This window comes from Haliotis asinina, chromosome 16 (assembly GCF_037392515.1).
Source record: "Haliotis asinina isolate JCU_RB_2024 chromosome 16, JCU_Hal_asi_v2, whole genome shotgun sequence".
NCBI classification, from domain to species: domain Eukaryota; kingdom Metazoa; phylum Mollusca; class Gastropoda; order Lepetellida; family Haliotidae; genus Haliotis; species Haliotis asinina.
This window is the reverse complement of record NC_090295.1, coordinates 31,917,389-31,932,095: the sequence shown is the minus strand read 5'-3', so window position 1 is coordinate 31,932,095 and position 14,707 is coordinate 31,917,389. Positions and strand designations below refer to the sequence as shown.

Genomic DNA, 14,707 nt, shown 5'->3' with positions numbered 1-14,707 from the left:
ACATGAGCCAAGTAATGTACTAAAACAACATGGTAAATGGCTTGATGGAATACAACACAAATAAGAAGAGGCCAGTGATACACTAAAACAACATGATGAGGCCAGTAATGCACTAAAATAGCATGGTAATGATGGGGTAAAGAATACAATGATACAAAAAAAAACAACATGAGGAGGCCACTGATACACTAAAATATCCTAGTAATGTTGTGGTAGAGAATACCAAAAATAGTGTGGAGGCCAGTAAGCACAATAAGAACAAGGAGGGGGAAGAACACAGGATGGGAAGTGTATTTAAATGATTGGGCCCTGAGCACATGGTAAGTGGGTTCCTTCATCACGGTTGATGGCTGGCTGTTGTCTCCGTGTGTCTATGGCTCCCTGAAGATTCCCTTGGCACCAGTTGTTGGTGGTGGTGGATAAGACATGGGTGGCTTCCCATTAATGGTATGGTCCTTGTTCTTGAAGACATCTTCTGATATGGCAGACTTCTGGTTGAGCTCCTTGATGGAGGCATGGTGTTCCTTGAGTCTTGTGTTGATAGGTTGCAACGTTTCCTTGATGTACATTTGTCCACAACTACACAGAATCTGGTAGATGCATCCTCTTGCTGAATCCTCTGGCATTAGCTCAGAGAAGATTTTGAAGGCCTTGCAACTTGAAAAGGTGACGTCTGTGCTGGCTTGACTCTTGATAAGGTGGGAGATCCTGTCGCTGATGGGTCCAATGTAGGGAATAGTAACTCTGATGGGGGATGGTGCAGGCTTGGGGATGGTCTCTGTAGTGTTGAAGGTCTTTTTGATGGTCTTGGTGTCAAGGTCCACAGGGTATCCGTTGAGAGACATGAATGTGTCCTTTAGATGTAGTTCAAGGCTGAGGGCAGATGGATTTGGCACATCTGGTGAGGGTAGCTACGATGGCTTATGATGACTTGGGGTAATGACAGGAGTTGTAGTGGATGTACAGGTCTGTGTGTGTGGGCTTGCAGTAGACGGTGGTCTTAACCCCATGGTCAGTGAATTGCAGGGAGACATCTAGGATGGGGAGTTGGTCGGTCACTGTTTCCATGGTGAACTTGATTCTAGGCACTGAGATGTTGTAGCAGGTGGTCAGGGTCATTATAGTGAGCGATGGTGGTGAAGATGTCAACTTTGCAGTTCCAGCAGAGAGGTTGGAATGGCTGATTCTTTGAAGGATGTCATGAAGATATCTGTGATGAAGGGAGACATAAGGGAACCTGTGAATCAGTTTGTAGAACTTGTCACTGAAGGTGAAGTGGGAGGTTTCAAAGCAGCTGGAGGTGGGGTTGATGATGCTGTCTATGGTGAGCTTGGTTTTGAGTTGTTTTCTTTGTAGTGCCTCTGTATATATACCCCGTTTTGTACTGTCTACTATTCACCTGATGAAGGAGCAAGCATATGCTCCAAAACATCGTGTTATCCACAATAAAGAACCTGACATCCATAAATGTGTCTTTTCTTAATCTTTGCACTTCTAAATGCCCTTCAAAGATCAATGAAAAAATGTACAATTTCTCTGATATTTCTGCTGTGATAAAAAAAATAATTCTGACAGTCCATGTAAGATTATCTTCACTCAATCACCAAGATTAAGTAAAAAAAGATATGTCAAAGTAAGTAAGTATAAATGGTCACAAATAAAGTTTTTGCCATATAAAGTGCTAACTTCATGACCAAAATATGTGTATGTTGCTAAAGCATGAACATTTACTTGATTCATATTATCCTTGGTGTTTTTAATAGAGGACTGCATATAAATGAATATAATTGCCTAGCAACTATTATGCTTTCATATGCTTTGAATTTTATTTCTTTTTCCAATGTTGACAAAACAGTATAAATGGAAAGCATTACCTGCCACCTGAGCTTATGTCCTAATATTTACAAAAGAAAACCTCCGTACATAATCATCGCCTACAGTCTGTCCACTTTTCCAAACAATCTTACAACGAAGAGCTGTTGGGACAGTGAGCATTTTCAGACTTAAACCCACATGGACAAGACACTCTATCTTAACTACAACCATAGGTGGTTCCAACAATGGAGTCAGTAATACTAGATCACAGCATTTCCAAATACCCTGTGGGATAAGCAATGATTTCTAATGGGTAGAGAATGGAATGGATGCAATGCTTCGGTGTAGATGCAGAGTCCATTATCAAGCAAGTGATCGAACTAACAATGTCTCGACCGAAACATCTATAGCAATAAAGAAGTTGTCTATCCATAAAAACCATTCCTGTTCATCATACCAGCTTCTAAATGGTACTAGAATATGAACCATGTGTGGAGCTTGGTAAGGAGAATAAAACAAGGACTACTTGTATACTATGTCTCAATGACATATGCCTTGATTGTGGGATGGCAAGCGAGTTCAGTTTTAATATGCTGTACTCTGCAATATTCTAGCTATATGGCAGCGATCTTGTAAATAATCTAACATGGATTGGATGTGTGAGCATCAATCTACTCAATTTGGACACCGTGGTAAATGTCAACGAAGTCAGCAAGCCTGACCATCCGACTCTTAGTCGCCTCTTATAACAAGCATGGGTTAGCATCAATTCTAACTTGGATCTTCACAGGTTATTGTGGGATGGTATCTAAGAAGGTTAATTATGTAAAACCATCTTACAGTGGGGTAGTACACCCATACACACTGCTTGCACACATCCATGTCACTAGACTCGTACAATAATCTTCTTTGCAGCATTTAATGCCACATATCTCATCTTGGATCTGACAGTTGCAGGCACAGTAAAATGTACAACCTAAAAAAATCTAAAATTCATAAAAAATATTTTATTTTCCTTTCAAAGCATACAAACATCAGGATAAGTTTCTGTAGTGATATAAATAGTCAAGACACCAAAATGTAGCACATTGAATATTGATCAACATTTTATGGACGGGCATGTAAGTACACTTGTTATAAGTACACAAGGCAGTTTTATAAGTTTTAACTTAAAAACTTTGCAAAACATTCAAAAAAACGTCTAAATTATTTAAAGGCACAAATTTGTCCAATATCACAACTTTCAAATCTCTTGATTTATACCTAAATTAAATATGAAATTATGCAGTATTAAAACATAATGTATGCAATCAAACCGGATAAGGCAGTAAACCACCTATAATGTGATATGTCTCTCATGGAGAAATATAACATGTCCTCTTAATTTAGATTCCTTTTTCCACATCTCACAACACGTACATGTAAATGAATATCAAACTGTACTATAAGAATTTAAGAAATTCATAATCAGTTGAAGCTAAAGCTAATATACAAGAATTCAAAACTTTATCTAAAACAGATTTGTGTAAAAAGAGTTTAATACCTGGTCTATCCTATGATAAGAAGCTACATAGTCTGTGTAGTATACACTTTAGTAAATACTTCCCTGGTCTGTACACGCCATGTAGGAACCCAACAAAGAACTGATATTCACTACACATACTCTTGAAAGGCAAAAATAACTTGACAGTATTTGTGCTGGTGCTCAGTATCCTTTTTTAAATGCTAACACACCGATGATGGTAATGATTTCTGTCAATCCCGGGAATGCACTGCAGAATCCAAAGATGTACCAGTACCAGTCACATGGCCAGGCATCAAAAAGGAAGTAAGACAATGCCACAGCAGCTCCGCAGTGAGCACACGTTGCTGGACATAGCAGTCAAGGAACAACAACCTTCATAGTGAAAACAGACATGACCTACACCATTGTTTCTAATAATAATAAATATGGATATCAGAATTCATCATATAGAAACTTGCTTCAACAGGAGATATCACTTTTATTAAGATCAAACAATATTGCCAGGGACAATTGCATCACCATGCTATGCAGACGATTGTGATGTGTTACCATGGTTACCATGGCCTTACAAACAGCACCTTAGTGAGATTCTCTACCCTTAATTTGGTAAAAACTCTCTTGTGTGAATATGGTAACTTGGGTAAACAGACAAGTCTCTGGGCTAAGACCACTGAACTAACTAGCATTTATAAAGCAAACCTTCAGACCAACATATTCATGATATCTGAAGTTAGCATGTTCAGTAGCGGGGAAAACATCAAAACCAAAACAAAGGATACACAGTAGACTCTGGAATGGCATGAACATTGTGATTCCTCCAATAAAACCAATCAGTTCAATTGCGAACAACCCAAGAGTGACCGACAAGCCAATGATCAGCCTGTTAAACAGAAAACATGAACAATATTAAGTTAAAAACAACAACAGTCAACAGTGAAGAGTATTGTGCAATCATCATGGATCCAGTCATCAAGTCATCAAGTCATCATAGACATATTAGAAACATGAAGTATTTTCATGAAAAAGAAATAACAATTCGTAGGAAATAGTAACAATCTGTAGTATCAGATACTACATTTGACAAATATGTGGAGTCTGTAATTATTAAGGAGTTTATCCAACAATTTATGCAAACTCCGTACAGTGACAGTCCTTCATGGAACTCTCCATACTATCACTACCACCTGTCACTACTCCTCACAGTGTTACTTGGCCACAACCAACATTACCATGGATCATGTGCATGGAGCTGAACTCTCACTGCCTCACTGGTTTTTTTCCACAAAATTTGCCTTGATGCCAAAACTCTACCCCCAAGGTAAATTTGTGAATTTGAGCTTCTATTTCATTTCAAGTTTAGTATAATTGGTACAGTTATAATGCAAGGGGAAAGTAGGGTGATTTTGTGTTAGTCTACATTCTTAATACAATCTCACTTAACAAACAAATATGAATACATTTGGGAAATGGAAAATTGATTGAAAAGCTCTTTCCCAATTCACTATAAAAAGTACAATGGCAAAAACAAAATGCCCAAAGACTTTCTCAAAATAATAAATGTATCCTCTTTGGGGTCACTGGGAAATTTTATGCATTTGGTTACAGAATCTTGTTAACACTGGTGGCAGAAATGTTACCAGGATGGTAATGAACTTGTCAAAGATTGGGAAACACCCTGACACTAAAGCGAGAATGGGACACAACTTAGCCACCCACTTAAATACCTGACATTCTACTAGGCCTTGCAGTACCTTTAACATTAGACAACTGTCTCCATCGAAGTTCTCCGCTGACACCATGTAGCAAGTACAAATGCACAAAGGCTATAGTGGTTATGACATATGATGACACAGCAGTAAGAAAACACTATATGAGTGCTGTTCCATTTATTTGTTTGTTTCACACTTCATCAAGTGTGCGTCCTGATTACTATATCATGCATATGTTTCATAACCCATGAAGATCTGGATTGTCTGCTCCAGACAGATCACAGTCATATGGCAGGTATATTGCTGTATGTAATCATGGTGAAAACATACAAACATATTTCACAGTAAATTTCATTTATACTTATCAAATACACTTAATAAAGAAATGAACCTGGTAGTGTTTCAGAGGTCATGTACTCACTGTGTATCCTTGAAATCATATTGTGCTTGTGTATAGGACTCAGGAAGACACATCTTGACATTTTCATCCTGTTTAAAACATTCATGAAAAAAATAATACTGAAAATGATCACATGGCACTTGGTGGTTAAATCTTGTTAATATGAACATTCTATTAAATGTAAAATTATCTGCATTGACAAAACTTCTGTACTATGTGAATCGCTGATGACACAGAATAAAAGGAATGCAAGTTCAAAGGAACTGTTGAGTATTAGATACCTTACCATTAGATCATGTTTGATGCTGAATAACATCTATTTCCCTATCATTATGAGTTTTCATTCACAAGTGATCAGCAGGTTGAACTGTATCCATGTAGGCACACCATACCACAATAAGCTTTACTGTTCACTTCAATCTTGCTCTTGCCCGTTAAGGGCCTTGTTAAGTTCTGTGAGTGTTTTAGTAATCTAGGGTTGGTCCAGTGTTCAAAATACCTGTCTGCCTGACAGTCAGCAGTGTAGGAAAGAAATCTAGCCTGTCCTCCACTTCCTCACTAAAACTTGGCATCGTGTAATCTTACTAAACTTGTTGTCAAGAAGCTTAGGGAGAGAACTCTTCTTATAGCAAACATATTTCATCGATTTCGTTTGCTACATGTTTATCTGTTTGATTATTCTAGTATCCACTTGCAATATTCAAAAAGGTTATAACTATATATGTCTTTGGTTTGCTGAAACTAACCCGACATGAGGACGGACAAGATATTTTTTAAACTGTCCTCCACAAAATTCACTCGTCTGACGCTGGGATGGGCTATCTTTCCTAAACTGTGGTCGGGTTAAAATTTAAGCATGTATATGAAGATATTCACAATATTTCAGGGTAATAAATCATTATTAATTCATTTGTAAAAATATCGTAGACTGAGACCTCGTATCGTGGTACTTGGAATAGCCGTATTCGTCAATAAAATTGGGAACTAATACGGCCCATTTTATTATGAAATCCGATTAACATGACATTTAATCAACACATTTGTGAAAAAATTATTATTTTAACTGTGATAGTGTTTCAGCGAGAGCCATTAGACGGACGAATCTTTACCAAAGGAGAGAGCTCATTGTATTGCAGTAAACTCTAAAACTCAGATTGAAAGGCAAAATAGGGCAGAAGATGAAATTGTTTTGCTCACCCTAGATATATTCATAATCCCAGGTGCACAAAACTGTGTATCCATTATGAAATTTTATCCAGGGAAATCACCACACTTCCAAAATATGAATGTACAAATGTTCAGCATTTCTGTTTGCATAATTATACACACATTCTTGTTATTTCAACAGAAAACGAGTGTTTCCAAACATCACAAATCAGTCAAATTGGTTCAAAAGTCACTAAGCAGAATTCATGCACTTAGGAAACAGAAATTCACTATGTCGCCCCACACAAGTTATGTCACTGCAGTATGACAGATGAGTCAAATGCTGGCACTTGTCACAATGACTGTTCTTACCAAACACAACAATTTTCAGACATCATCTGATATGGGTCCTAGTCAAACTGGCCACAAGTCAACATGGCCACAAATCTTCCAAGTCAAAATGGCCACAAAGATGTCAAAATGGCTACAAACCCCTAGTCAAAATGGCCACACCAAAAAGTGAAAATGGCCATCCATTATTATATCATTTTTTATACTTATTTATAAAAAGAGACATAAGAAGTTATATCAGGCAAAACTTGATGCTAATTACACATGTATCATTAAATCATTTTCAACAAAGAACAAATATATATATGTATGTTTTTCAAGTACAAACACCTTTTTACTGTTTATTTTTACATGTCATTCGTGAAACCATTTTAATTCTAGTGAATTAACAAATATATATGAGCATGTTCTATATTCATGTCCAGCATTACTTATTATTTATTTATACTTACCTTCCACATGATTGTATAAGAACAATTACAATAAACACAGCGATGAACAATGAATCAATCAATTAAGGCTTAATTAGTTAACGAGGCATCATAATTATGGATGTAATCACATGCTAAACAGTAATTAACAAACCGCCTGGTTCACTCCCAAGCATCAGACGTTCCAATCATTAGACCAATCAGTCAAATGTGACCAGTGTAACTGCCTGGCCTTACCTACTAATTAATAAACTGCTCCAAACTCTGAGCTGGGTGAGTAGGTCGATCCCAGCTACTCAAGTTTGTTAGTGAATGAGTTTAGTTTTACGCCGCACTCAGCAATATTCTGCTCGTTTGTTAACTGAAACAGATTAAACTCTTTCGTTTTTGTAGTTGTTGCCACTGCTTTTGATCAGTATGTGGAGAGACATGTGATTTTGTAGTAGTTTGTTCAACTAAGTGAATTCAGGAAGTATGCAGAATGCAGTAGACATTATTAAATAAGCTTTAACTGTTTTGTATATACTTGACTAAGTGGTTTAAAGTTCTCCGCAACTCAAGCTGAATCTCACATGTGATATATAACATGAACTCTAAAGTCTGTACGATATCGCTGCTATGGCTGGCATATACAGAGTGGAATTTATTCAGTCTCAGAGATAAAACCCAGCAAGTATTTCTTGATGGGTTCACATACTCCAAGAATAAGACCAGAGGCCAGACCACACACTGAAGATGTATCATCAAGACATGCAGAGGGAAATGTTCCACTCACATCCATTGAATTCCTGGATGCTTGAAACTTGACTAAAACTATTGAACTGTGACGGTGACTGCGATTGATATGTAAATAGTGCATAGTGCTATAATTATTGGATACAATACTCTGTACTGACTGACATATATGTAAATAGTAAATAGTGCTATACTTTTGTTAAATAATAAAGTTGGTACTTACATTTCTTAACAAGATATGTAATTAACATTTTTCAAAGTTGGTGCTTACATTACTTATAAAGATTGTGATGTAAAATCATCAAATCACCATATTTTACATCTGATAATTTGATATGTAAATAATAAAAGAGCAAAGGCTATCAAAACTTCCCTGGGACTTACTAAGTTTTTGTTGTTGTGGTCCGTTCCATTTAACTGAAAGGTAAACAGGTAACTAAAGCTTGACTAACCAAACATGACTAATCTGATAATTACCTGTCTGACAGTTGACGCATCTGACATTTGGGAAGATACCAACCGCCTTAGTCATGAATTACAGTTGCAAGACACTTCATCACATGCAAATGCATTTGCATGTTGGTTTTTCCTGACGATCTTGGTACACGTAACACACATTACAGCCATGATAGAGGTAAGTGATATCATGTTCACAGTGTTAGATTTGGGTGAAATTTTGAGTGGGTCCAAATTGATGAAAATAATGTTTCTGGACCCCCTCCAATGTTAAATAGATGTGCAGATGTAAAATAGAGGGGGTCCTCACTGAATTTGTTGAGTCAAAACACTCCAAAACCCTCTCTTGAGCCAACACTGTGTTCATATCTGTCCAGGATTATATAGTAATGTATCATGACACTGAGTTGAGTCAACTGAGTCAAGTAAATAAGTTGCTTACTTATTGTATTGTTATCAAATGATTAAAGGGTCTTGAAATAACACCTCTAAGTATCAAGGAGGAAAACATTGAGAGATTAATTAAACATCTCCAAGATTTAAGAAAGAAAACATTGCAATGTTTTAATTAAACATCTACAAGTGGTAGATAAGAAAACATTGCTAGAGTACCTTTTGGACATAGGTTTCTCCAGCAGACTCCATCTGTGAGCCAGTCTCGATAAGGGTGAACTTCTCATCCACCTCAGTCTCAAAGTATCAGTTAGGAAAGTACCTCAATAATAAACACCGTTTTTTTTGTGTGATACAGCTTCTTTTGTCATTTTCACACTTTGATATCAAATAATACAAATGTCATGAGCATTAAAAACTAATAAAACAATGTATGGCCATTTTGACTTTTCTGTGTGACCATTTTGACTAGGGTCAGTGTGGCCATTTTGTCGTGTGGCCATTTTGACCTGTTCCCATCTGATACGTGTGAACAACTCCTGGGGTCCAAATCATTAAAATATTTGAACAAAAAAGACAAAAAGAATATTTCAGAAAATTTATTATCATAATAAATAGCTCAATTTCATCATGGTTTTCATGATTTTCTTAATATGTCTCATATTGTTTAACTATATATTCTAGGCATGATTTCAACTATATTTCAGTGCAAAATATTACGTCACATAATACAATATTAATAATATGAATAAATAATTATGTGTACAACATTATTATAAAATTCTTTCTAAATTTCTAGTTTGCCAGAGTGTGCAAAATCAGTTTCATTGAACAGGGATCATTTTACGTTTGGTGTCCTAATTTGAACCACAACCTTTTGGTATTCACTGAAAGTTAAATGCAGTTTATAACATCACTTCTATTACTGTTAATTGTAAGCAAGCAACTGATGTCTGGGTGGTGATTTACATTTGCAAATCATCGCCAAGAGTAGTGTCTTGAGTGGAAAACCAGAAATACTATTTGCTGCAATACCATGAGCGCCGAGATACAATGAGATCTGAGTATACATAAGTAAATTATAGTCAAGTAACCTGTTTTTGAATGATGATCTTCAAATGGTCATTCTGTTTGTCGGTTCTCGCGTTATATCGAGTCATGTGATGTCATCGGGCAGCCTAATTAACAGCAGGAATTCCCTCAGATCAAGCTCTGACAAAATGTTTCAAGTGAAGCTTCCACAGTAAAGTGTCATTTTCGAAATATTGTAAACACATTGCAACTTATGCTTGCATCCTTTTCGTGAAAGCATATCAATTATCAAATGTAAGAATATCTTAAATATAACATGCAAACCTCAGTGTGAAATGTCTGCAATGTTTACATGTCAAGTGAAGTCACTTAACTATCTCAGCGATGAAGCCGTGTCAGAATTTTAAATCTATGAACCGTTTGAAAACTGAGTGGTGGCACTTCATTGATTGAATGTTGACACTCATGTAAATGGAAGACGCCGCTTTTGACGATGATGTTTCTGACAATGGAAATTGTGTTTACTGACTGCTGTAATTGTTACCCAATTAATAACTGATGTTGTATAAATTCATCTGGTTTCGCGAGGATTGTGTATTTTGTGGGCAGGTAAATTTGGTCAAGGCTGGCAATTTTCACATTGAAGTTAACATCTTACATTTAACCAGCCCTGTGGTCTGGCTGAAAGTTTTGGGTGTTTCACACTCTGGTAGATCTGCCAAAATGTATCCTGTTACGTCTTCACTTATTCAAGTACATTTACATGTGTATGATCGAATTCAGAAAAAGGTTAGTTCTCATATACTTACTTTAGACCAAAATATGACGATGACAATGATCAGATGAGCAATAAGAGTTAGAAAACGTGCTGGAACCAGACCAGACACCCTCATTATTGTTGTTGTTGAAGCTTTTCAAAGCGGAGAAGTTTCTTATGTGCTCAGCATGAATCCACGAAATCATCTAACTGAAAGCTTCCTTGGCAACAAGTCGAATACTGGGAAGAAATGCCAACACAACTTCATTAAAAAAGAAGCTTTGCAATCAGTTACGTATAACTGTCCCCTTATATGCACATGGCGTAATCAAACTTCGTATTTCGGTTTCAGCATTTTCATGTGTAGAATCAAGGGTAAAGGTGTCTGTGCATGCACGGAAAATTTGGCGGCCATTACTGTTGTGTTCTCGTTTAACGAGATTCTGCGAGAAGCACATGCGTTTCCGCTCGCTCATGCGCAGATTGTCAGCCACGTATTCTGATCCAGCTCTGCAGGTTATAAGTAGATACGTTTGACAGAAGCATGGTAAGATAAGATTATACAGTGGTATATAATCACAATTTACAGATTGATTTGTACTTGTACTAACTAAAGTAACGTTATGGTAAGTATCGTTATTATTTGTAGTCTGTTGCAGCTGTTTCGGACGTGCCGGTAGTTTGTATACACTCTAGGAAATAACAGTAACATGAATCGTGATAGTTTTGTCTTCCTGATAAGTGTATTATTGAGATCATTTTTCTAATACTCTGAGCATTCAGTAAATTTTCCACGTCATTTTCATTGGCTTGTAGGGTAAAACTACCCATAATTCAATCGTTTTTTTGTAATTCGTCTTCTGATCACATCCAGACTGTCATCATTGATACATTACCCTGAGCTCAAAATTCACCACGATAGCGTTACAACTGAACGTGATATGAGCAACCAACCTGTACCTATGGTCCCCGATCACATCTTTTTCTGTCTTCAAACTTATAAGTCCATGGGCTGCCATTTCATGTATTGTCTTCAACAAAATTGACAAATATGACAATTATGAAATATGCAGGTTTGTGTTTGAACTTGCTCTAAATGTTACAACTGTGGCGTGTATATGTTGACATGGATGCATTACTAGATGTGCAGTGTGTCATGACAAAATGATACTTGTGGACTGTTGAATGAAGATCAGTTACTTCTAGACTCAGTAAATTACAGTAATAATCTCAAAGCAGAAATGAATACAGTCATTCATTGTTTGTATTCCTACTAACAGGAATTGCATTGGTTGGCCTGGGGTACTTTTACCCCTGTGCCTTTTATTGTAGTAATGATATGCATTGCTTACAAACTGCTTGAAAGTCAAAGGTTCTACGACCCTACACATGGGGATTATGTGGCTTTAAATGGAAAATTTGCACTTATGTGGGTTTTTTTTAATGCACATCAAACCCAAATCAGTGCATTCTTACAGCCAGAACAATGTATCATGATCATTTATTGTTATAACCAAAAATATTAACATTACATTTTAGCCTTTGCGTCTTGACATCAAGCGGAAGTTGTCTGCTCGATCTGATCGGGTGAAATGTGTTGACCTTCACCCTTCAGAGCAGTGGATGTTGGCAAGCTTATACAATGGAAATGTTCATGTTTGGAATTATGAGTCACAGGTATGTTAAATAGTCTGACTGTCATGAGGAAGACATTGAAATGAGTAAAAGTAGTTTATAGTCAGTTATTCATCAAGACTTCTTCTCAGACGTACCATACTCAACAAATGTCATCAAATATGCCAAAGACTGCTGAGTTTAAGCCAGTGGTACTCAGTTTAAGTTGTGGTATGTCTCGATTGTGTATTCTGACATGTTAATAGTGACCCTATAATCAAAACATGTATAGTTTATGGATACCAAAGGTACACATGAATAATATGAATTATTCTTATGTAATACTGCACTATTAGTTCCAGCACATATTGGTTGTGACTTGAAATCTGGCTGCTAGACAATGTTGAAACAGAGAACTGCAATCACCGCCTATTAGCCTATTGGTTAAAGTGTTCGCTCGTTAAGCCCAAAACCCAGGTTTGATTCCTTACACATGTTGCATGAAAGGCTGTTTATGTGGCACTCACAGTGCTATGTGCATTATGTTTTGCTATCATATTACATGGTGAAGCCCATTTCTGGGGTCTCCTGTTGTGATATTGCTGATAAAGTGCCGAGAACAGCATAAGACTAAACTCACTCACACACTTCGATGATTATCCACCTACACATTCATCAAAAGAATGTTGACCACATTAGATTATTCTTCTTCAGACACATCACACATTGTTTGAAGATTATGTATATTAATGGATACTGAGTAATTCAAAACTTGTTTACTTTCAGCAACTTATCAAATCATTTGAAGTCTGTGATCTGCCAGTCAGGACAGCCAGGTTTGTGGCCAGGAAGAACTGGGTCATTACTGGTTCTGTAAGTATCAGTAGTATAATCTGATCATCAGTCTTTGTTGATCTGATAATATTGAATGGTTGTTGACATTTTGCTTGCTTACTGTGGCTGCTTACATTTCCCCACATTTCCCCACACCTATCATTTCTTTGAGTTAATACTAACTTTAATTATAATGCATATGTTAAACATTAGCCTACTATACTTACAAATAGATGACAGCCAAATCCGTGGAGCAATCTCCCATTTGAGAGGGAGATAACCGATATCAGTGCGCCTTAGGAAGAAGCTTATGTCCCACTTTTACCTGACATCTCATCTAGATCACTGAGCAAGCAAGCTTTGCTCTACAACAAATTATTTTAAAGTTGTTGAAGATGACCAAGATATTTTTATGGACTAATAGTCTTTAATTTTTTCCAAAATAATGTTTTGGAATCATTACAGACCCCTTCATCGGGTCAACCAACAGTTGATTTTATTAAAGCATTAAACAAAATTAGTCCACAAATATGTTGTTCTAAAATTTTTTGATTTTTATTGTTTTGTTCCTTAGGATGACATGCACATCCGCGTGTTCAACTACAACACCCTGGAGAGAGTGCACCAGTTTGAAGCCCACTCTGACTACCTCCGTGCCATAGCAGTCCACCCCACACAGCCCTACATCCTCACTAGCAGTGGTCAGTATGCATGTGTATATGTCTGGACATTGATCACTGAAAACTGGCATACAGGTTGTATAATTCACCTTCACATAGTCCATAATGCATTATGCCCTTGAAGATCTAAGTTCAAATTGGTCTTCAGCAAACCATGCTTGTTGAAAGAGATGGAAAAGCAGGATTGGGCGGTCAGGCTCAGTGACTAGGGTGACATTTATAGGTTAAATGTAACATTTACCAATTTTCACATATAGTTTTGTTACAGAGAATAGTATGGTCGTCTATATTGTCCTGTATCGGGTTAATATCAGCTGCTTTCTTCAAACAGAAAATTTCCTGATGTGTATTTTACAAAAAGTGCTCTGGTTTCAGATGACATGCTGATCAAATTGTGGGACTGGGACAAGAAGTGGGTGTGTACTCAAGTGTTTGAGGGACACACCCATTACGTCATGCAGATCGTCATCAACCCAAAGGACAACAACCAGTTTGCCAGTGCATCCCTTGACAGAACAGTCAAGGTCAGCAGGAAGTATACAGATTCATACATGACTTGTTTTTAAGAGACCGGTTAAGATCTGTGTCACAACTGGTATTCATTTAACCAGGCTTGTCATAAAAGGCGACTATTCGCCACAGTCGTAATACACATCTTGATATTGGAGTTGTGCAGATTGATTCTCATGCTGTTGACCACTGGATTGTTATGTATAGACTCGATTATGTACAGACCTCCGTCATGTTACTGGAATATTGCAGAGAGCGACATCAGACAACAAGCAAATGTCTTAAACATAATGTGTCTGTGTCTTGAGAATCTTGAGGA

The 14,707-nt window shown here is 37.0% G+C and overlaps 2 protein-coding genes across 3 annotated transcripts in view; one reads left to right on the top strand and one right to left on the bottom strand.

The window, feature by feature from the left end:
* Nucleotides 1-2,802: 2,802 nt before the first annotated feature.
* On the bottom strand, nt 2,803-11,197 carry LOC137267528 (transmembrane protein 107-like). Its single transcript, XM_067802007.1, has 4 exons — nt 10,803-11,197; nt 5,471-5,538; nt 4,120-4,220; nt 2,803-3,684 (listed from the first exon to the last, which is right to left on the bottom strand). The coding sequence occupies exons 1-4, from the start codon at nt 10,884-10,886 to the stop codon at nt 3,521-3,523; spliced, it is 417 nt and encodes a 138-aa protein (XP_067658108.1). The 5' UTR covers nt 10,887-11,197; the 3' UTR covers nt 2,803-3,520.
* The window catches only part of LOC137267525 (coatomer subunit beta'-like), a 27,452-nt gene continuing 23,919 nt past the window's right edge, over nt 11,175-14,707 (top strand). Inside the window, exons 1-5 of one of the 2 annotated variants that reach the window (XM_067802003.1) lie at nt 11,175-11,297; nt 12,290-12,427; nt 13,151-13,237; nt 13,773-13,899; nt 14,254-14,402. In XM_067802003.1, the coding sequence (XP_067658104.1) occupies nt 11,295-11,297; nt 12,290-12,427; nt 13,151-13,237; nt 13,773-13,899; nt 14,254-14,402 (504 nt within the window). In that variant the 5' untranslated portion in view covers nt 11,175-11,294. The remainder of the gene's footprint in view (nt 11,298-12,289; nt 12,428-13,150; nt 13,238-13,772; nt 13,900-14,253; nt 14,403-14,707) is intronic. The other variant, XM_067802002.1, reaches the window with a different exon arrangement.

Bases quoted from the DNA above. Each gene is read 5' to 3' on its own strand.
- LOC137267528 (XM_067802007.1), bottom strand. From the start codon at position 10,886: ATGAGGGTGTCTGGTCTGGTTCCAGCACGTTTTCTAACTCTTATTGCT. The intron at 5,539-10,802 runs GTAAGTATATGA...TGTTTTAAACAG, and splicing joins TCGTCATATTTTGGTCTAAA to GATGAAAATGTCAAGATGTG. The intron at 3,685-4,119 runs GTATCCTTTGTT...TGCTATGTCCAG, and splicing joins GCCATTCCAGAGTCTACTGT to CAACGTGTGCTCACTGCGGA.